This window comes from Streptopelia decaocto (genome assembly GCF_964273445.1).
Source record: "Streptopelia decaocto genome assembly, chromosome: 5".
Classification (NCBI taxonomy): Eukaryota; Metazoa; Chordata; class Aves; order Columbiformes; family Columbidae; genus Streptopelia; species Streptopelia decaocto.
The window spans coordinates 36384594-36408183 of NC_138659.1; the positions used below are offsets into that span (position 1 = coordinate 36384594).

Consider the following 23590-nt stretch of genomic DNA (forward strand, 5'->3'; position numbering starts at 1 on the left):
CGAGTTCCGGGAGACCGTTTCCATAGTCTCCACCTCCGGCTCCTCCTGGTTGCAGCTGTGGTCATGAACCCAGGTCCTTTTCTCTGTACACGCTCACCTTTGGTCCAGTGTGATGAGTTGGTTGGGACTCCGACTGCTGAGTTGGTTAATATTGGAGTATCTCCTGTCCTGTGCCCAAATTTCTGTTGTCTAGTTCACCCAAAGATCCACCAGGGATGCACCCAAGGATTATTATCTTTGCAAGGTGTCAGAGAACTGTTTCTCGTACAATAAGTTACACAGAGTTAAGCAAGGCTAGGCAACAGTGACGTGGGTTAAAGGGTTAACTCTCTAAGTGTCTTTAGTGATGTGGGATAGGGTTAGTTCTTTAAGTGTTAATTGGTTAATTGTCAATTCCCTGTATCACCAGTTCTTCTTTTGAGGTAGGAGGGATATCAGCGCCTGCTCATCTGCCAGCCACGTTCCTCTGATGGGCTCAGCGAAAAAGACAATAACAAAAAGCCCAGAAAGGTGTTATTTCTTCCCATTATCTAATTGACGTTTGTTTTCTGTAAGTCGAAAGACGCGGTACGGGTTCACAAGCGGAGGCATTTTGATAACTGTTAGCTAAGTGCATTTAGACAGATTATGAAGCAGTGGGTTGGCGCTCTGCCGGCAAAGGTTGCCTGGTACTTTTAAAGAGAATCACAGTGGAAAACAAACCAAACCAAACACCCATATGGTTTTATAAGCAAACGAGCGTATCAAAGGCTTCAGCCTTCATGTCATCGTCCCTTATGGATGGCTGACAATGATGCCCGTGCCCAGCTAACCCAGCCATGGGTGAGAAACAGACTGATGGGAAAATGGACATTGATGTGTCACTTGTCCCTGAACTTGTGAGGTTTTTTTCTGGGCCATTTAGTAAACCTTTGCGAAAAATGTATGTGAAGAAGAACAACGATTTATTCACGAATCTGATTAGCTGTCACTTCAGTTAACTCTTAATAAACACAAAACCCTTCAGATGTACTCGTTTGAATAAAGATCACGTAATCGTGTTTTGCTGATAGGAAATCCTTTGGGGATTAATACGTGTCAAAGTCTATGTTTGCTCAAGCGAAAATGAAATAGCATTTACTGGCTCTTAGGAGCTTTGAAATAAAATGAATTATTACTTCCTCTGCAAATTGGATCCATGCATACGGGAGCATAAAAAGCATGAATTGGTCTAGAGCCTCCTGAAGAGGTGATTTTAATCTTCGTTAGTACTATCTGGATGAAACAGTTGCTGACTGCAAATAAACCATGTTGCTGGATGCAAACCAAACCCCATTGAGATGAAAAATAGGGACATGGGGTCTTCCGATTTGTCTTGTCATGGTGCATATAACCAGGGAGCACATCTTGTACTCTGAGCTGCGGCAGAACCGAGAGGCCGAGTGAAGTAAAGAACCGGGCACGTTTCCAAACGAAGAGCTCATTAAGGCCCGGCCCTCCATTGGGTTGTCTGCGAGGACACGTGTGGTGAGGCCGCCCTTTGATGCTCTTTGGCAAGAAATCACGCAGCTGATTTGGGCCTCGACGTGACAAAAGATGCTGTAACTTCTGTGGGAGACGTGAGAGCGCGCAGCGTCGGAGACGGAGCCTTGGCCTAGAAAACACTGCTGATTCGCTATCTGGGTGCGGTGAGAGGTTTGAGGGAAATACTGTGTTAATATTGCGCCATGCTCGTGGGCTGATAACAGTGATTCGTAAGGAAAAGAGAGCCTTTCTATATATAGATATATCTGTAAAATCTTCAGGGTGAGGGGTGCTTAAATGCGTTATGCTTACGCAATCTGTGTTTATCCCGTGTACATCGCAATACTATCCCTGTCTTACGTGCCTACAGCTTGGCGAGCTCGTCAATAGCTAATTTGGCAGATAAAAGAAGAAACTTGGCTTTAAAAATATTTGAAACAAACCTTTTGAAGGTGGCTTAGGGAGCTTTTACTCTTACTTTGCTCAGAGTGGTGGGTTCCGCTACACTCGATACCCAGAGAAAACCCCCGACAACCACCCCTGGCTACCGATGGACCAAGAGCAGAGGGAGAACATCAGACTTTTCCTGAATTAACTTTTGATATCGTTCCGTTTAATTTTGATTGATTTTAGGTACGTTGGGCCTCTTACGTTGTTGTTGCTGGGTGAGAGCAATGTGAGGTGACCATCGCGGGCTGGCCACCAGTTGTAGGGCGCAATGGCCGGTGGTGGCTCATAGAGCTTGTCCCACTACCCGGCCAGCTGCTGGAGGTATTTTCTGTATCTTTTCCCGATGTACATGGTTCCAAATGCTGCAGCTGTCCTCTGCCTCCTTCTCTCTCTGTCCTGTAGCTTGGAACAAAATGTGCTGAAGGTGATGGGTTTTATGCTTTCTTTAAATAACCTATTGATACGGAATTGGCCGTTGATATTCAAAGGCAAGAAGAATGTTTGCAATGTCTTTTGGCATTATTTTATCGAAGAAACCCACTCCAAGGGAGATGCTTTGAAGGTGATACTCATCCCTTTGCTATCATTTCAGCCCAAGTCTGTAGTTTAGAGGTGGACTTGGCAGTGTTGGGTTAACGGTTGGACTCGATGATCTTAAAGGACTTTTCCAACCAAAACAATTCTACAATTCTGTGGTTCTATTCTGAGTATTTGAGGTGTTTTTAACTTGTGCAAAGTCTGTGGCCTGGGATGGAGGCGACATCCACCGATGTCTAAAACCAGCTGAAGGAGGAGAATGGGGGTTTGCAGGGTCAAGTAGAGCAGAGAGCAGTGGATTCCGAAGGGCCAGGAGCATCGACAGTTGTGACAGAAACACCGTGTCCACTGTGGTTGGAACACTGTGTTCCGTTGTCACAGGGCAGTGTATTGTGATAGTGGGAGAATAGGAAGGTTATTTGTGTATTCCAATGTGAAGCTGCTTTTCCAACAGGAAAACACACTGAATAGGGTGAGTTCTTGGTTTTGTTGTGGTCCACTTGAAGGCGAGAAAAGGCCCTGCAGATGCCGTTCTCAAGCACATCTTCATCTCTCTGAGTCCCTATTTTTTACCTGGTAATTGTTGTGTTTTGTATTATCAAAGTACAAAAAAGATTAAGTACAAAGGCTTTAATGTGATCAGAAATAGCTGTTTAGATGTGTATCTCATTTGTTGTTTGTAATTGTCTTGAGACTTGGCAATCTGCCTTATACATACAAATACTGGTTCCCCTTCAGAATGGTTTAACAAGCTGAAGTATGGAGATATAAAAAATATTGATCTAAAGATAGGCAAGTATAAGTAGCAGAAAATGAACCGGTACAGAAAGTGGCCATTGGCATTTACAACAGTAGATCTTGTTCAGAAGCTTTTGTTTAGTGTGATATCCTGCCGAAGAAAATTAACTTATTAGATCACTGAATTCCTGCGGATTATAGGTTAGGTAAATGGATTATTTTGTCTTCCTCAGCAGCCCTAGTTCACAGTGTCTCTGCTTATGTCACAGTCTGTGTGAAAATATTCCCTGAGTGATGTGAGCCCATTTTCTGATGAATTACTCGTCTCACTGTGGTGTGTGAGCCCGAGAAGGCCTGGGCTGGAGGGGCTTTGGTTCACCAGCTGACCAGAATAAAAGGAAAGGCTGTTAGTGAATGACATTTTTCCCTTGTAAGCGTTAAATTCATATTCATTTGACAAAAACAATGAATCAGGCCCCTATCTGGGAGCTTCCAGTTGAAGTGAATCTGAGAGTGAGTGCAGGAGCCTTCACCAAAGCAGAGAGAAGTGGAGATCTGCTCCTTGTGGATCTGCTTTGAGCCCAACAATTCTGACTTGTGTCTGACAGGTCAGGATCAAGTTCTTTTCTCATTCTTGGGCTGATCTAAACCTGCTCCTCAGCATCATGCCCTAACCATGCTGGTATTTGGGGCAGCCCATTCTCAATCTGCGCCCTTGAGGAGCCTCCAAGTGAAGAGACTCTCCCAAAGACATGCAGATGTTCGCCAATGCTTGATCTTGATGTTGGGAGACTCCTGCTTCCATGAGCTCGTTTTTGGCTGGATAATTAAGATGTTTTCCATGGCAGATGGAGGAATTTCCTCAGGAGAGGCTGCGAACAGCCACACTCGGTGGTTCCTTTTGTGCAAGTGTTTTCCTGAGGTCTTCCAAGCAAAACCTTAGAGCAAACCGCGGTAACACGTAAGAATAGTTCATGAATGGCCAAAACTGTGTGACTCCACTTTAATCAGCATTGAATTTGGAGGAGCAAGTATTCTTGGCTTACCCAAGCTATAATGTTTTAATGAAAATAACACTTTCTTTTTGGTTTTAAAATGAGGGCTTTTGTTTGTTGCATGTACTTTGAGGCTCTGGGGAGAAGGTTCCTGCTCTGAGGGGTTTTTCCCCCTTTTTAGGAGGTGTCGGCTGCATCTTGATGCCGATACTTCAAAGGTAAATCCCCTGTTAGTGTAGATTTTGGTCAGAAAAGAGAGATAGCAACCTAGAAGGTGCATATGGACAGTATTTTAGAAGAGAAAAGACAAATTCCAGCAGCTCCGCTGTCGTGGTTTCCCAGAGACAGCAACGCCAGAGGTGAGATTCTGACCCTTAAATAGATTTAAAATGCTAATAGTCCCCAATTCAGCAATAGATGTTCATCAGAAAAGGATATAATTTGATAATTTAGATATTTTGATAGGATCACCTAAGACGAAATGGTATATTTGGGGGTTTTATTTCAGGGAATTAATTCTCATTTCACACAGGGTCCGTATTCTTGTTAGTAATGGCACAAATCCCATTTTTGATGCCAGCTAAAGTGGACTTAGTGAAGTTACTAATGGGAGCCTTTTTTCTTCAGCATCTTTAGTAAAAGTTCAATAAATACCGCCCTTTGAGCGCAGGTCTATTAAATGGTTTTACGTCCAGTCAGAGACCCGTCTCATTTTCCTGTATCTAGTACATTTGCACATCCTAATGATCATTTTATGCATTTGTCCTCTACTTGCATGGGATGAATTTTTAATGTGCAAGCAGAAGGTGACATTTTTATTGCTTTTATGAGCATCAGAAATGCATTTTAAATTCAATTATATACTGGAAATACCACACAAGTGACTTGCCAATAAATACAACTCATAGATCACCAAAAACTAAGGAGGACAGTAATCACCAGAGTGACTTAAACGATGGGAATTAAACAGTGTATTAGTCGCGACTTCAAAAAATACAAGGTAATGCATATTAGGAAGAATAATTTAAACTTCCTGTAGACACCAATAAACCAGCATAATTATTTCTTGAAGAAAAGGGAAAGAGTTTCTACAGCTCAATGGAGACAAACTCAGCCTGTGCCCCTGTAGTTCACAATGCATTTAGAAATATGTATTTAAAAGCTTAAAGAAAATTGAAAGAGCACAGAAAATGGTCTCATAGAACATGTGGAATGGAACTGTGGATGAAGACAAATCAGGCTTAGGCTCAAGTGTCCTCAGAGGGATAGTAAAAATGCTTAACTTCTTAATAATTTAAGAAATTAGAGCTGACCTGCAGTGAATTAGTATTCTGTGAAGCTGCTAATTGAGGAGGCTGGGGAGGACCAGCTGGCTGCAGCACACCACAAATCAATAAGATGCTGATTTGAACAAGAAAATCCAAACTGCTGGATATACAAAACTTTGATGGTAACATTCAAAGCAAATTGGAATATGCGTGTGCGCGAGCACACACATCCAGATACACAGGATTTTTAATGCCTTGCGCCAGGGCAGAAAGATGAAAGATGTTATTTTTAAAAATCAATTTGTCTTGGTATTTAAAACAAAGTATAAGCTCTTCTCTGGAGCAGTTGAACACAGGAGAAATCAGCATTTTCTTTCACAGCGTGTGGTAACAGAGTAGTTTATGTTTGAAGGACCCCTGGGGTCATCTGCTCCAAACCCTCCTTGAAAACAGGAGCTGAAGTTGAGCTGATCAAACCACTGCAGAGTTCTGGAGGAAGAGGTGTCCTGTCCAACACGGCTTCTGCCACGCTCGGGGGGAAGGGAGGTGTTCAACATCTCCTGGATCCTCCCGTGGTGGAAACCAGGGTTGCAATTCATGACCTGGATTTACAAGTCCAGCCTAATGGGATTTACCCTTCCAAACAGCACCAGAAATTCAGGAGCTTTTGTTCTTCCGTGTTCAACCCCACACAACTCTACAGGCTTAGGGAAGAGTGTCTGGAAAGCTGCTGAGTGGAAAAGGACATGGGGGTGTTGGTGACAACAGCTGAACGTGAGCCAGCATGTGCCCAGGTGGCCAAAAAGGCACTGGTGTGGCCAGCAGGCCCAGGGCAGTGACCGTCCCTGTGCTGGGCACTGGGGAGGCCAAACTGCAAATCCTGGGGGCACTTTTGGGCCGCACACCTCAAGGGCTAAAAATCGGCAGCCCCAGGGGTGGCAGGATCACCTCAGCGCACAAAATGGCGGCTCCAGAAGCACCAGAATCATGTCAAAACACAAAATGGCGGCCCTGGGGGCACCAGAATCACCTCAGGGCTCAAAATGGAGGCCAGAGCGGTGGCGGGATCACCTCAGGACAAGGAAGGCCTTGAGGTGCTGGAATGAGCTGAGAGAAGGGAACGGAGCTGGTGAGGGGCTGGAGCACAAGTGTGATGGGAGCGGCTGAGGGACCTGGGGGGTTCAGCTGGAGAACAGGAGCTGAGGGGAGACCTTCTGATCTCTGAACTGCCTGAAAGGAGCTTGGAGCCAGGGGGGTCGGGCTCTGCTCCCCAGCAACAAGAGCCAGGAGCAGAGGAAACGGCCTCAAGTTGCGCCAGGGGAGGTTGAGGTTGGATCTGGGGAACAATTTCTTCCCCAAAGGGCTGTGGGGCATTGGAACAGGCTGCCCAGGGCAGTGGTGAGGGTTGGACAGACAGAGATGATGTTCTCAGGGACATGGGTTAGAGGTGGACTTGGCAGTGCTGGGTTAACGGTTGGACTCAATGATCTTAAATGTGTTTTCCAACCAGAACACTTCTATGATTCTATAAGCAAACTGTTCCCAGCTCTGTCTTCATGGGGGCCTGGATGTCTAAGGGAAAACTAAACAGTGACAGTCTCCCTAAGCCACTAAGCTCATTGCAACCTCCACTGACATATGCCACCCAGTTTTTATTAGAGAAAGGGAAAAACATGTCTTTATAAGGAAACATTCAACCTTGTCTTACAGGCTCCCAAATGAAGACGGCTCTGTCACAGATAATGCTGTTCTAGTATTTTCCTTATTGCTAGAGAGATAAAAATCTCAGTTTATCTGATCCCTAGTCACACTGGACCTTGCCTTCCTTCACCTTTAAGGTGGTCTTCACCATCTGAGCTTTCTCCCCTCTAGGTAATAACTGCTCCGAATCTGTATCGAATGACAATTGTGTTATTCCAACACATGTTAACGGAGTTTTTTGGGGAGATGTTGTCAGGGGGACCTGGCTGCCTTAAAAATCAATGCCTGTGTGCTCGCTCTGATGCTGCGGCTGTGATCCACGTGCCAGCTCCTAAAATGGGATATTGAATACTTGGACTATTAAAGGGTGTTTTGTTAGACGTTAATCACCTAAGAGGAATAAATTGCCTTATCTGCAAATGTGAGGAACGATCATCAATAAAACAGAAATGACAGTGAACTAGAAATGGATTTATGGCAAGTGCTTTCAACAGCAGTTGCTCACTTCTTTTAGTGGTATTTTGATATCTGCCAGTGAGTCAGATTTTAATCTAAAGTGTTCCCTTCTTAACATATACAATGACATTTTTAATCAAGAATCTGTGCAGCCTTGAATAAATCAATGTACAGTAAATAACCACATTTTCCTTTGTCAGCCAGAGCTGTATTCTCATCATGACGTTTTGATAGGGTGCTGGGTTCAGACTCTGCTCATCACCATTCACTGGATGCTGCATTCAGCAAAAAGGGGGAGCGTGACACATCCTGGGTTATGAGCCCCAAAAATGAGTATCACAACTTCATTCTTTTTAGATCCAACTCTCCTGTTCTTTATCCATCACTGACAGACCAGTGGGCTAATTTCAGGGTCAGGTTTTGTTCTGCTTGCTTCAGCTCTGCAACAGAAGTCCTGAAATTATGTCCTATCTAAATATCAACCTCAAGTTTCAAAACCGTTTTTGTCACTCCTTTGAAACAGGACAAGTGGAAAAACCTTAGAGGTTGGTTCAACCATGAGCAAAGCGTCCTTGGATATCGATGATCCCAGTCCTCTGGCGAGATGCTCCAGCTGGAACGTTGGATGGCTTGGGCACCAACAGGGACTTGGGGCTGAGCCTGGTTTTACCAGAGATGTCTTCTAATCGAGAATCTAGGAGCTGGTTTTAGGCTTGCAGCCCCAGATGGGCTGTTCTTCCAGCAAATACAGAGCAGGCGATAAGCAAAGATTGTTTGACAGCAACTGAATAGAGTGGTATTGAATAATTGAAATTGTCTTCCCAGCATGGGGGTTTTTTTGTTTTGGCTTGGGTTTTTTGTTACCCATTATACTGCTTGCCTGTCAGTAATATTCCCAAGATTATGTTTTCTTAAATAATTGAATTTTCAAACCTTATTTCGAATCTGTCAGCCTTATTTGATTATTTCTCCAATACAATCCAAGCCACTTGAAAATCTTCAACATTTAATTCACTTTCAGCTGCGTTCTATTTTTGGTGCCAAAATAAGAGAAACGCTACGGAGGCTTATTGTGCATAGGAAATTTTGGACTCCAGAGACTTAAGGGTTTTACTGAGTGGAGGAGAAAATCAACACCATCGTGAACTCAAAGATAAATCATTCTTCTCTTTAATTCAGTAAGGGGACTGAAGCATATCCTGGCAAAAGAGACGTGTGCCAGTTATGACTTTAGAGGCGTTTGGTATGCAGAGCCTCCTAAAACATGTAGCATTACGCATTTCAAGTAGATCCGAACTCAAGTCAGGCAAAGGTCCCTGTAACATAAAAGGCATTTAGAGAAAACAGCTCTTCTACAAAAAGATGAAGAGCAACAGCAGCCGCGTTCCCAAGAGTATGAATAAAAGCCCTTAGAAATAAGGGATTAAGAGGAGCCGCCATCTGTGAGCCTTCGGAGCCTCAGAGAGGGGGAACATCCTGAATTACAGCCCCGAATCAATAAAACTGGTGCCGTCCTTTCCGCCGTGCCCGGCAGATGAGCTTAAAATAGGAGGGGATTTGCTGGCCGTGTATCTGTGCATTGGGCAAGTCTTGAAGTCGCTGTTCCTCTTGTATCTCCAACTGAGGAGTCATTATTTAACGCTGCCCCGGGGCTGTGCAGGGTAGAAATTAGGAGGAAGGTGGTTATTTTTTTGCCTGTCAATGTGTTGGGTTAGAATCACCGAATTAGGCTGGTTTTGGATGTCCTGATTGTCTTGCAGTAGGTGCTGGTGTTACTTGGGGTTTGCACCAACCCTTCTTGTCTGTAGGAAGGTCTCAAATGGAAGGTCTAAAGCACTCTGAGATCAGTTTACATGAGGCCACCCTCATAAATTCATGCAAGCATGGTTGTCCTAGGTTTCCACCATGAAGAGAAACCAAGTTCTGGACTCTGGTTCCTTTTTTGTAGCTTATTTCTCTACAGGGGAGGTAAGTCAGGACCTGGAAGACTTATTCTCAGTGGTGATCTGCTGATCAACAGCGCTTTTGTTTGGACTTGTTCATCTCAGATCACAGAAGGACTCAATCGTTTTGGTTGGAAAAGGCCTTTAAGATCATTGAGTCCAAGCGTTAACCCAGCGCTGCCAAGTCCACCTCTAACCCCCATCGCTGAGAACCTCATCTGCATGTCTGTTAAACCCCACCAGGGGCGATGATCCCGAGCAAGGAGCTCCACATGGCCCCCAAACTTTTCGCTGCATTTGGCAATTGATGATGCTGCCAACCAAGGGGTCACCCCTGTCAACTTGCCACGTAGGGATGTGTCAGGCAGGAATATTCCAGATTATTCATTTCCTATAATGCAAAAAGCCATCTGGCTCTTCTTGTAGCACAAAAAAGAAGATATTAAGACATTTGAATGCTTGCTTTGTGAATTGTGTAGCTTCAGGCATCTGTGTTGGGGAGTCATTTGTCTTTGAAAGTTCAATATTAGGGATCTAACACTCACGTCCCTTTGGTTTAGTGGGCGCTGGAAGAAGTTGTGCGGAAGAACGTGGAATACTTGTGACTCAGATGACCTTAGAAACATTTACGGCATATTTTTCTTTTGTATATATGTAATTATGAAGACAGAAAACTATGGTAATGTCTTTAATACATTCATTTAATGGTGACGGTGAAAAGCATGTGGGCGGGAAGCAGCGTTGGAACAGCAGCGAACATCGCAAAACAGGGTCTGTGCTTTGGAAATGGTGTTGTCAGTGTCTCTGTGAAAAAGATATTATTATGACAATTTGCTGTCAAGTGCTGTTAGAGCCCAACGCCTGCCTTCAATTGCATTTGAAGATGTAAATACCCAATTTGGAGGAGCGGGACAAAGCAGACCGTGCATGCAAATGCGACTTGTCGCTTCGTTAAACCCCACCGTGTCTTCAAAATACTGATGGGCGTTCGAGGAGCTCTTCTGGAGACGTGGCACAAGAGCCGGTCGCAAACATCTTTCCATTTTCTAGGCACGGAGTTGGCGTCTCGCGGGAGATAATGGGTTTTGTTCAACTTCATTGCGGTACGGCAGGGACGCGTTTCTCATTTTGGGGGAGATGCAGAAGCCGAAATGGGTGCACCCCCTCGGGGTCGTGCGCCGAGGATGGAAGGTGGGGGGGTGATTTCCTACGAAATCTCCCAGATAATGGGGAAAAATGACTAGAGAGTAACTCCTTGACAATAAACTGCTTTGAAAAGGTAATAGTGACATTGCAAGCCACAGACAATTTCATTTTGGCTGTATTGCGAATGCGGGATCATGGAAGTGAAACGTGCAGGGTACAGGGATGTGAGGCTCCTTGAACAGCTCTTATCTTTGATAACTATCTAATAATTTTGGAAAAGACGCGTGAGCTGGAAGGTACAGAAGCTTTTCTTTAGGACTATGGGTATGATTTGATTTGCAAATATGAAGAAATACCAACTGTTACAGAGGAAAAACGACCCGTGACAAACAGGGTCTGGGTTTGCTCCGTGGGCTGGCACAAGAGCAGCGTGAATCCCCGGTCTTGAGACGAGTAACCAACGTTGTCCCTCCTTAAAGTTCAGTGACATTCCCAAAGTCGTCGCTGCTTTTCAGCCTTTGCAGCTCTTTGGGAGAGCAATTGTCCTTTTCAAGATGAATAATCTTGAGTGAATGCCTGTTAAATTGGTTGAAGGGCTTTACATACCTACTAATTCTTCTCCTTCCGTCTCGTCATGACAGCAACAGTTTAATTTTGTTTTTCTTTTAAATGGTACAATCTCCCCCGTGACCGCCAAATGAGATGCACTGCAAGGGCTGAAAATGAACCCCTGTCAGGGAAAGACGGGGATTGACAGAAGCAGCGGAAAATAATACTCCAGAGTGGCCGGGCAGCTTATTGAACGTGAACAGAGTCTGGACCAAAATCGGGCAGTGCAATCGCATCCTTTTGCAATTGTTTCACATGGCCCGGGTGAGTTTCGGCCTTGTGATGGCAACGGAGCGCTTAATCCATTAGCATTGCTGTTCTCCTTTCACCACGAGAGGGAAAAGCTCAACCCTTCACACTGGCTTTACTTCAGTCTTTCGTTCGTAAGGGAAAAGATCATTCGCTTTCTGCATCTCTCCTGTTTTCCTACGCGTAGCAGCTCTTCAGGTATCACCACATGCCTGAGAGAAAAGAATTCACTCCAAACCCCTTTCAGGAGTTGATTTCCCAGAATGAAATCTGTGTTATGAGCAGCAGCGCTTTAAAACTGTAACTTTAACATTTGTCACCCTCTTCAAGATTAAAAACAGCAGATTATTTTAATGCTGTTGTAGCTTCAGCAGAGACCTGTTCTCTCTTCCTCAGGGTTGCATCCTACGAGCTGCTTTCAAGGCCAGACCTAAGGGTAATTAATGTGAGCGGGAGGGACCGTCACTCCGTCGCCCTTTCTCCTTTGTTCTCTAATATTCTATAAGCCAAGCAAAACACAGAGGAACATGGGCCTTGACTTAGCAATGATATTTGTAATAGGGTAAGGGTTGAGTTTCTGGAGAACTAACTATACCTTTTCTGAACTTATTTTCAGCCACTTCTAATGAATAAAAAACAGTTTATCCTCCGTATGGCTGTATTAACATAATGATAAGGACGGGAGCTTTCCCTGAGATATAAAAGTGGTGTAGGAGCCATAGAGTTGTTGGGTTTTTTTCCTTCTGAAACTGTCTTCTACAAGATCCCGCTTTAACCGATACCAACCAGATCTCAGGCCGGTTGTCACCGTGGGAAAGGTGAGAGGACACGGGGTTCTCTGCTGCAACACGTCCCAGTTCAAGAAGGCAAAGGGAAGACGACATGAAAGATTGCACAGTAAATTTTTGGAAACTTTCATGAATAAAGGTGCAAATAGATTTCTTGGTTGTTGTTTTAAAGCGATGGTGCTGAGGAAGCCAGCAGTCCCTACCCAGCACAACGTGATGGCCAGTGGGCAGATGTCTGTACGTAGCGTTTCCAGCTTGAGTCGTTCAAAACATCATTTTTTGTGAGGATCCTAAATGAAGCGCCAGGTGAGATTTAGCCTCGGTTCTTTTGGAGCGGAGAGACAGTGCTATGGGGCATCCCAAATGTGGGAAAACAAGGCCATTAGCATTTTTCAACCTTCATTCCAGTTGGATGCGAAAAACAACAGTTTCAGGGAATGCAGACAGACTTTATTTCCTTTTACTGAGCTGTTTTGATTTTTAAACTCTGCTTACCCATCTGGCCCAAGGCAGAGAGCGGCAACAACAACTGCATTTGTTCCGGTGCCAACCAATACTAAAAGATAAAGGGTTTGTTTCAGAGTTAACCCATGAGGACTGTCTGCCGCCGACTGCGAAGCTGGATGAGCAGTTTCAATGAACACCCTTCCAAAGTTTGGGGAGCGCATCTTGAAACGTATTTAATAGCTGCTTTTGTGTTGGGCTGGAGGAAGGGGACAGCCAAGAACCCTGCACGGTTTTCATGTGTGTCGGAAGATTAATGTCCTGTCGGGGTGCTGGCAGCTCTGCCACCGAGGTAAAATCAACCCCTTGGGTTCCAGCCAGGATTAGTTGGAAGCTCTTGCTGGTTTAGAGTGATCCCATGGGGTGAATCAAAGCTTTCCTAACGGGGCATGTTGCTTCTACCTAAAAGTTGAGAGCAGCTCGGTGACCAGGGATGGAAACGCGACCTCTCGCGCCTCCTTCTGCCGCCTTCAGGTTGGAGGTTCAATGTGCACATTTCGGCGCAGCTGTTTTCCCCTCTTTTGGCAGCTTGTGCTCGGCACGTTGAGCTCTCTGTGAAAATGTGTCGCTTTGGGAGCCAAGTGCAATAGCTGCTCGGCCGTTCGCAAGCGACTCCCTACAGTGCCCTCCCCGTGTATATGGACTGTCATTCCCTACACAATATTCCATAGCTGAAAGCGTGGAATACAGCCAGCAAAAAGTCACCTCTCACTGCCAACACGAGCAGCTACGTCTCCTTTCCATGATTGAAGAAGAGTCTCCTGAGGGCTGCTGAGACCAGAGCAGGTCTGAGGTTGCTTCTCACCCTGTGTTACCTGCAGTGGCAGCCATACATCTTTTGGGATAAAGCGTCATGATGTTCGTGGATTGACTTAAAAAAACCCACTGGGTTCATTGACATTTGCTGTTAAAACTCAATTTCCTTAAGGTAGGGATCTGGTTTGCCTTGTTACGTACTACCTGGAGCTTCACGTGGAACTTGGACTGAGCTTTTGCAAAAGGGCCCTATAAAATAGGCATAAATAGTTAGGTAGACTTTTTTTTTAACATCCATATCACCATAAATAAATAACTTGGAGGAGCAAGGGGGGCTGCAGATGAGTAGAATGTCAGTTGTAGTAGGACATCAGTTGTGAAGGAATCTCTCTTACATACCCAGCTTTATTCCATAACCTCGTCATGTCGGGATGGCTTTGGGTTTTTGTTTTATGGTTTTGACTAATCAGCGTTAGAGGCATCGGGTGGTGCAGTGCTGACCATCGTTCCGCTCTTTGCCACATGGGGGAAACTGCAGCAGAGCTGGAGTCTCTTCTCCAATGAAGTGCTTTACCGATTTATCTCAAAATCTGTTTAAAGGCTTAGGCAGCAGAGAAGGCCCTGCGCATCTTCTCGCTGGTCCAGGAGCGGCCAAGGTGTCCACTCAGGAGGAGCAAGATGGGCTTTGATTCCCACCTTAGCAGATCTTTCCCTTTCAGGCCAACTTTTCGATAATATCATCAGTGCAGGTGGAGAAGTTGCTCCTCGTTACGTGGAATGAGAAGCAGCTGTAGAAGCCCACAGCAGGACTTGTAGGAAAGGGCTGATGAAGCTGCTCAGGCTTTGTCTCCAGCAGACATAGGTCCTGGGTGAAGTGGGAGATGGACGTGGAGAAAAGCGGCATGAAGTTCTTCACATGTGCTGCAGGTATGCAGAAAGTCACGAGTTTTGAACTCTGGTGAGAGACTTCGGCATTAGATACCAGAATGTTTTTCCTAGCTGTAGCAATTGTTACTATCTGGAGTTGGTAATGTGGCTGGTTTACAATTTATGTTGTTGGTGGGGTTTAAGAAGCAGTTGGACAAGAACTTGTCTGAGAAAGGCTGGGTTTACTTGGTCCTGCTTTGTTAGGTGCAGAGCGAGTCATTTGTGGCTGAGGTGGAGCTGCATTTGCTGTGATTTCTTCTGTCCTAAATAACGAAGACGCCCATACTCAAGTGCTGAATGTTGGCTTTTGTATGTTTTTCAGACTTTTTCAGAAATTTCACAAAACTGGAGAAAGTTGAATATAGTTTTTGTGAACTCTTACTGTGCTGCAAGGTTTTCAAAGATCTCCTTTGGCTCTTCTGCTCCTGTTTTGTGTTTGGCCATTCGAAGCTCGGCTGTTTTCCTCTAAGTTCTCCATTAAGAGCTGAGGCTTCATGTTCCTTTGAGTACAAATACCCCCATGGAAAGAATCTCCAAACCGTTGATTTTTGGATGCAAATCTTTCACTACTACAGGTGGATTTTGGAGCCAAGCAAGAATCTATGTTATGAATCTGTTTAATGTTGGCTTGGAGAGAGTGGGGGGATTTTTATTGACCTGCAGAAGGAAGCCAAAGCTTTCAATATTGTCTTATACACTCGAACATCTTTTCTAATCTTGTGTTACTGTTGGCGTTATCCTCAGCCCTGTTGGCCTGAACTTGTAACAACTTTTAACAGGTCAATAAATGCTTTATCTCCACTATTTTATAAAGATGTTTGCTCAGTACAGGGGTTTTTGGTAGTAAAGTGATGGACAGTCCTGTAAGACTTTTTCTTATAAGACTCAAATAGAATTTGGCTGTGTTGTCACTTCTAGCTGTTCAGGTCTATACTGGCCCATTGTAAATGACCGTAAATCTGTGATAATTAATTGTGTCATTCTGTGATGAGAGGTACTTGGAGGTTGTTTTGTCAACAAGTTGATTTTCCCATTATTGCCCTATTGGTGTGTTGAAGTTGTAAGTGTTTCTCTTAGGAAACTTTCCTAGCTTTTGATAGTAAGGTTTAGAATTTGTTTAGAGCTCATATGCTATTTCCTTATTTCTAACGTATTTTGGTCTATCATAGATGTTTTCCGTCACTCCCTTGGATTGCACAGAGATAATTATCTGTAAAAAAATACACTGTGATGTCTTCTCCCCCAATTTGGGAATGTAGTGGAAAATTTGTCGAGGTGTCTGGGAGTATTATCTTCTCCCATCAGTTTATCCCTCATTTGGGAATGCTAGAGTTGGTGTAACAAACTTTGATTTGATACTTAGGCCCAGACATCATCACATTCTTTTTTAGTTTTTTTCGTTTGCTCTTGTTCCATCGTGGACCTATGTGTTTCCTAAGGGGGGTAAAAAGCACAAAACACATTGTTGAGAGCATTACCAGTTATGTCTTATTATAATTTAATACATTTAGCTGAAGTTATTTCTTTTTTTAAAGAAATAATGAAGGCCTCCAAAGTTTCCAGTTCCTCTGCAGCATAGCATGTATTTAAGCTAATATTCTGCTTTAATTGTGCTCACAAATTAAATTCACCTGCTCACAAATGAAGTTGACCAGGCACTTTCTGCTTGGTGGGCTTTGCTAGTGGGTTTTCTCTGGGTGCAGGAGCAGCTGCCAAGTTGTGCAGCCAAAAAGTATTTATAGCTCACGAAATGCAGGTTGGGGGTGATTACCCTGAAGGCACAAGCTTCCAGCATTCAGGATTGCAAAAAACATATGGGTTTAGTTTGTATTTTAGCTCCCCGAAATGCAGAGAATAACTTTTATGCGGTTTCATGATCCCAAATAGAAAGTGCTACCTTGTGTGAAAGGAAAGATGTGATTTATTTGGGGTTATATTTACCTCCCAGCAGCTCCCTCCTTCCTCACTTTGCACCTGATCATCAGCATTCCTGAAATGAGAGCAACGCATTGGGGATCTCAATTTAATATAAGGAGCATAAAACTCTGTTTACACCGTGTAATGGACTGTGATAAAGCAACGTGTGAGCAAACTGTTCTTGCAAATAGCATCTGTAGGGCTGTAGCATATCAGTGCTAGGCTTGGGCTAATATTTCATGTAGATGCATTGGTAATTAGTCTACTGATGATGGGCATTTTTAATTAAAACAGGTACAGCACTGCTTTCCTCCCTCTGGAACGTACATTGTGTTGGTGTGTTTTGTGTAACGTCGCTTGGGAATATTGATGAACATTGAGATTTTATCTCAAGGTACTGCAGAGTCACAGCCCGGCTGAGGTTGGCAGGAAGCCCTGGAGATGGTCTGGTCCAGCCACTCTGCCCAAGCTGTGTTACCTAGACCTGGTTGCCAGGGACCATGTCATAGAATCATAGAATGGTTGGGGTTCAAGGGACCTTCCCAGTGCCCCCCCTGCCATGAGCAGGGACATCTTCACCAGCTCAGGCTGCTCAGAGCCCCGTCCAGCCTGGCCTGGGATGTCTCCAGGGATGGTTCATCCACCACCTCTCTGGCCAACCTGGGCCAGATGTCCGGATGGCTTTTGAGTATCTCCAAGGTAGGAGGCTCCACAAGCTCGCTGGGCAGCCTGTAAGGTTGTGGAGATAGAGATTCAAGGTCAGGGAACTTGCAGGAGATTTGGAAACCCAACTTCACATCCCTCATCCTGCCTGAGGCTGAATTAAATCTCAGTCCTGGACCTGGGATGGGTGGGCTCGTTATTGTTTTATTGCCCTCACATCTCAATCAGCTGGTTGGAGCTGATCTTTTCTGCCTTTTATTTTAATTATTATTTCTTTCTAATGGGATGGAAGCAGAGCAGGAAAAAATTAGTGTGGTCATAGAATCATTTGGGTTGGAAGAAACCTTCAGGATCATCGAGTCCAACCATAACCTGACCTAAATCTATCTCTGACCCATGTCCCTAAGAACCTCATCTAAATACCTTTTAAACCCCTCCAGGGATGGTGACTGCCCTGGGCAGCCTGTTCCAGTGCCCCACAGCCCTTTGGGGAAGAAATTGTTCCCCAGATCCAACCCCAACCTCCCCTGGCCCAAACTGAGGCCTTTTCCTCCTGTCCTGTCACTGGCTATTCAGGAGAAGAGACCAAACGAGGGACTGAGCAGGTTTGCGGCATGTGTTAATTCCAGTAAATCCTTAATTGATTCTTAGTTGATTACCAGCTTTATGAGCGGTTCTCCAGATGTTTGCTGCCAGTGGGTTCCCATTGTAACAAAATACTGCTAGGAGAAGATCAGATCTCCATTATATGTGTTGATCTTCTGCTGAAAGCTTTTTAAGCCCTAGGGCAAAATATCTCAGGAAAATAAACGAAATTCGGCTGGATTTGTGGTGTGTCTAGAGGGATCCATTAATTGAGATTTCTCTTGTATTGCAGCGTTCCCACATTCCAGAGCCTTCCTGAGGAGATACTTAGTAAGCTTGCAGACGTCCTTGAAGAGGTAAGTGCTTTTAATTTTGCGAGCTAATGAGTTTGGAGGCCGCGAGGCTTCTGCTGCCAATATCCAGGCTCTCTTTGCCCAAAGAACAGCTTCACAGTTTTGTTCCCAATGACAGGTTGACTGTTCGGGCGCGTCGAGGAACTGTGTGGAAAGTGAATCCTGTTTCCAACAGGGCTTACAGATTTTTTTAATTGACTTCTGTGCGGTTTGGGGAGCAAAACAATCATTTTTTACTGTTTGCAGGAGGGAAGTCTTCTCCAGCTTCTGGTTTGGTGTGAAAATACCATCTCCTTTCAAATTTGATGGGACGCTTAGGTTAGAGGGCAATGTTATGTGTTAAAGGAGGTGTCGTGGAAAAGCTCTTCCCATAGGAGTTACAGCACAAAGGGACGGTGGGATAAATGTGGAGATATTTGACGGTCTGGATGGAGTTGGGCTTTTCCTACCTGGCTAGAAGTATTAACAATATTATAATAATAGTATCTCATAATAAATCCCCCAACACACATCCCCAACCAAACACAAAATTAATACTTAAATAAAATCAAAAGGAAACCTGGACAAACACAAACCTGCCCTTTCAGTGAACCTGCAAAATGGATGTAAAATATTTGGGTTGCGTTGCTGGCAGTTTGTCCACATAGTGCTCCGTTCTGGGCCTGCGGAATTCCATGTCATTAAATATAACAGAAACTGTTAATAAAACCCTTCAAAATGAAGCCCTGTATGATTTAAGCAGGGGAAATGCCTGCGTACAACAGCATTTTATGTCATTCCTTGTTGTTTTTTCTCACACTGTGCCATTATGAGCAACCTGTGTTTATAGGAAGATGTTTGTACGGCCTCTGCCAGTGATTCTGAGCGCTGCTCGCATTTAAGTTTTTTCTTCTTTTTAAAGATAGGACATTGTTATTTCTTTGCCTTCAGTATACAGATAAATTCTGTAATCCAAACAAATCAGACGCTTGTCATACAGAATAATTGCATATTCATAGATAAGCTTTATTTCCTTTACTGCCGGAGAAGTGTTCAGATTTGGAGAGAAAAGGCGTATTAACTCGATATGCTGTGAATTAAATTTCCCTATCTCAAAACCGCATGCCTAACAAAAAAACAGTTTAATTTGCTCGGATCACATAACCAGCATTAATCTCCTTATCAAGCAGTAAGGAAAATAATAAAGGCAATATAACTTTTCCAGGGACACTTAAAGTTTCCTGGCAAAATGAGGATCTGCGGGTTTGTTAAGAATTCTGTGCCCTTATGGGGATGCTGTGGTACAAGGGGCTGGTGCTCCCAGTTTGTACTGGGAAGTGGCTCCCAATGGAACTCCCCCTTGTTCTTCCCTCTGGGTTTCTCTTTGATTTAACATATCACATTTTACATAAACTAAAAAAAAATAAATCACTCTACTATGATATTATGCATTTTGTATTTAACGGTATCTAATGTATTGCAACTAAGCAGCAATAAGTTGATTTTATCCTCTGTGCTGTAACAAGGATTGGATAAAAGTGACTGATTTGGCACAGTTTGAGGCGGGGGGGGTGGAAATTGGAAATCTCAATGTCAAGATTTCATGCGCTTTTTCTTTTGATACAGCACTGGGAATAATGTGATGCTGCTGTCCTATATTCTTTGCTTAAGTTTCTGGAAAATACTTAAAATGCAGAAGCGAGGGGGAAAAAAAGCTGGTTTAATTGCCCGTTACCCACATCAAAGTTGGGAATGACATTTTAGAGGGTGGGAAGGTAAAAAGGTCAGCGTTTGATAATGTAATTTCATTTGTTGAATTGATGGCGATACTACAAGTTCCTTGAATAACTCCAGAATTAACAAAAGCCAGGGGTATTCCCTTTGGCGGTGGCTTCTGACTTGTGTGAGATCAATGAAATTGCTCATCATTTAAATACGTGAGAGTAGAAACAAAAGAGTTGAGTTAAATTTTAGCACATTCAAACCCAAGCTGACAATAGTTGTGGTTTTTTTCTTTTGCCAAAAAATCTTCTCCCAGGAATGGACATTTGAGGGTTGTGATTGGTCCCATTTCCAGCCCTTGTTTTGGGGGCAAGGGTTTCTCTGGTCGTAGGTTGTGGCAGTTGATACCAAGCTCAAAGCACCTTTAGGCTGGACCTGCACGTTCTGGGATTTGAGAATTGCTCCCAGCACCCAAACCTGATCCTTCTGTTGTCTTCAATTACATATTTTGAATTATATTAATATTTCTTTTCATATTAACAAGCATCAATATAATAAATAGCTGCCTTTATTAAAACCCCACAAAACACTGGGTAAGGCCTGTAGTGGTTTTCACTAGGATGGAGACAATAAGTAGTATGGTTTTGCAGCTCAAGACTTAATTCTGGTTTTACCTGGGTTTTGGTAGCTTGGTGGCTTAAGGAGATGAGGTTTATGCCTGTAGGACAGTCCGCAAATAATTTGCAATTGCTTCCCCAAAATCCATTTGATGAAAAGTTCCTGTGAGATTCATCTGAATGATGAGGTAGGATTAGAAGATATATGGGAATTAGTGGATGTTGAGTCCAAATATTAATAGTTTTAAAATATTTATTAAAATATTAATGTGTGCATTTGTGGTTGGCTCAGCCTCTCCTTGGCAGGGAGTAGGTGTTTGGGGTTTAATGCAAGGGGTGAAGGACAAAAAGTAATCAGTTTTTCTGTATGCGGAAGAGGCCTGTAGTTTGTGGGGTTCCCCAGGGGTCAGTATTAGGTCCAGTCCCATTCAACCTGTTCATCAGTGACCTGGGTGAAGAGACTGAGTGCACCCTCAGGCAGTTTGCTGATGATACCAAACTGGGTGAGGGGCTGGCACACCAGAGGCTGTGCTGCCATCCAGAGACCTGGACAGGCTGGAGGACTGGACAGAAGAACCTCATGATGATCAGCCAAGGCAAGTGCAGGGTCCTGCACCTGGGGAGGAACAACCCCAGGCACCAGGACAGGCTGGGGCTGACCTGCTGGAAAGCAGCTCCGCAGAGAGGGACCTGGGAGTCCTGGTTGACAACAGGCTGACTGTCAGTCAACAATGTGCCCTGTGGCCAAGAAGCCAAAGGTAGCTGGGGTGCATGAGGAAGAGTGTGACCAGCAGGTCCAGGGAGGTTGTTCCTCCTGCTCTGCTCTGCCCTGGTGAGGCCCCATCTGGAGTTCTGGGTCCAGTTCTGGGCTCCCCAGTTGAAGAAGGACAAGGAGCTACTGGACAAAGTCCAGTGGAGGAACACAAAAGTGCTGAGGGGTCTGGAGGATCTTCATAGTGAGGAGACACTGAGAGAGCTGGGGCTGTTCAGCCTGGAGAAGAGAAGCTGAGGGGGATCTTATCAGTGCTTATAAATATCTCCAGGGTGGGTGTCAGAGGGTGGACCAGACTCTGTTCAGTGGTGCCCAACGCCAGGGTGAGGGGCAATGGGCACAGACTGAAACACAGGAGAGTCCATCTGAACATGAGCAGAAACTTGTTTGCTGTGAGGTGCCAGAGCCTGGCCCAGGCTGCCCAGAGCGGGTGTGGAGGCTCCTTCTCTGAGACATTCAAACCCCCTGGACGTGACCCTGTGTGATCTGCTCTGTGACCCTGTGTTAGCAGGTGGGTTGGACTGGGTGATCTCCAGAGGTCCTTTCAACCCCAGCCAAGCTGTGTTGGGGTGATGTTTTTTTTTCATAGGGTTGTGTGTATCATCCCACCTTCACTGTGCGTCTGGATGCAAGAGGCAGCACATACCACTAGAGCCTAAAAGTTTAATCATTCTATTTTTTATTTTCCTATTTTTTATTCCTTTTTCCTATTTTTCTTCAGTTGAAAACACAACATTTTTGACCTCTCTCTGACTCTTGAAGCATCACCCCCCAGGCTGCTGCTTCCTAAAAAACCTTGTTGCCCGACACCTCTGAGCTCCAGTGCTTAACAGCCTTGAACCAGGGGCAAAATAATATGATAATGTGGAGATAACACCACCGTACTGTATTTTGGTAAAGAACATCAACGTGTTTATGTTTTTAAATATTGGAGGATTAATGTAGTTGGAAAAGATGTTGCTTAAACGTAGCTGTGTGCCTTGGTCCTATCCAAGTGCTGCGTGTCTGGGATTAAATACCTGGATTGGTATTTGTTGTATAAATATCTTTGCCCCGGATGAATGCAGATCACTTAAAGAAAAAAAGTGCCTTCTTTGCACATTATTTTTATTCATGAAACATCTTAATAATTTGAGTTTCCTTGGGTGAAAGAAGGAAATTTGTTTGCGAATTGAAAGACTCTCTGTAGAAGATTATTAACCAAGATGAAAAGTCCTTTTATTTTTATAAACCTGAGAACCTGTGAAAATGCGAAAGCTTGACCTTTTTGTGCCCAGATTTGAAGGCTTTGAAGCAATTTGTTGTTGTCTTTTCTGATTATAGACTTTCTGATTTTCTTAGAGTTAAAACAAAAAGTCTTTTTTTCCCATCAGGCACCATTAAAATATATCATTTGTACATCACAAAAACAAATGGATGTTTTGTAGGAAACAGTTCTCTAAGAATATGTAGCATTAGCGTTACGGCTCGTCACAGAATCACAGAATCAACTGGGGTGGAGAAGACCTCAGAGATCATCAAGTCCAACCTTTGGTCCAACTCCAGCCCATTGACTAGATCATGGCACTAAGTGCCATGGCCAATCTCAGCTTAAAAACCTCCAGGGCCAGTGAGTCCAGCCCCTCCCTGGGCAGCCATTCCAATGCCTGACCACTCTCTCTGCACAGAATTGCTTTCTAATCTCCAGCCTCAATTTCCCCTGGCAGAGTTGCAGCCCATGCCCCCTTGTCCTATTGCTGACTGCCTGGGAGAAGAGACCAATCCCCACCTGGCTAGAACTGCCCTTCAGGTAGTTCTAGAGAGTGCTGAGCTCACCTCTAAGCCTCCTCTTCTCCAGACTAAACAAGCCCAGCTCCCTCAGCCTCTCCCCATAGGGCTTGTGTTCAAGTCCCTTCCCCAGTCTTGTTGCTCTTCTCTGGACCCGCTCCAGCACTTCAATCTCTTTCCTGAGCTGAGGGGCCCAGAACTGAACACAATACTCCAGGTGTGGCCTCCCCAATGCAGAGCACAGGGGAAGGGTCACTGCCCTTGTCCTGCTGACCATGCTGGTTTGGATACAGGACAGGACACCATTGGCCTTCTTGGCCACCTGGGCACACTGTTGGCTCCTGTTGAGCTTCCTGTCCATTAGCACCCCCAGGTCCCTTTCTGCCTGACTGCTCTGCAGCCACTCTGTGCCCAGCCTGGAGCGCTGCAGGGGGTTGTTGTGGCCAGAGTGCAGGACCCGGCACTTGGTGTTGTTGAACTTCATCCCATCTTCATTATAATGTGGGCAGTTTATAATGCAAAGGAATAAAGTATGTATTTATTTTTACTTAGGAAACTAAAATGCATTCAAACACCCATAGAATGAGGTAATACCCACATTTGGGTGCTCCAGCCTGAATTTTGGGGGGAAAAAAAAAGGGAGAC

General features: G+C 44.5%; 1 protein-coding gene across 3 annotated transcripts in view; it reads left to right on the forward strand.

Annotated features, from left to right (window-relative positions):
* Positions 1-23590, forward strand: part of PRKG1 (protein kinase cGMP-dependent 1) — a 468886-nt gene that overhangs the window by 304969 nt on the left and 140327 nt on the right. For all 3 annotated transcript variants that reach the window (XM_082054422.1, XM_082054421.1, XM_082054420.1), the window contains exon 5: positions 18028-18091. In XM_082054422.1, the coding sequence (XP_081910548.1) occupies positions 18028-18091 (64 nt within the window). The remainder of the gene's footprint in view (positions 1-18027; positions 18092-23590) is intronic.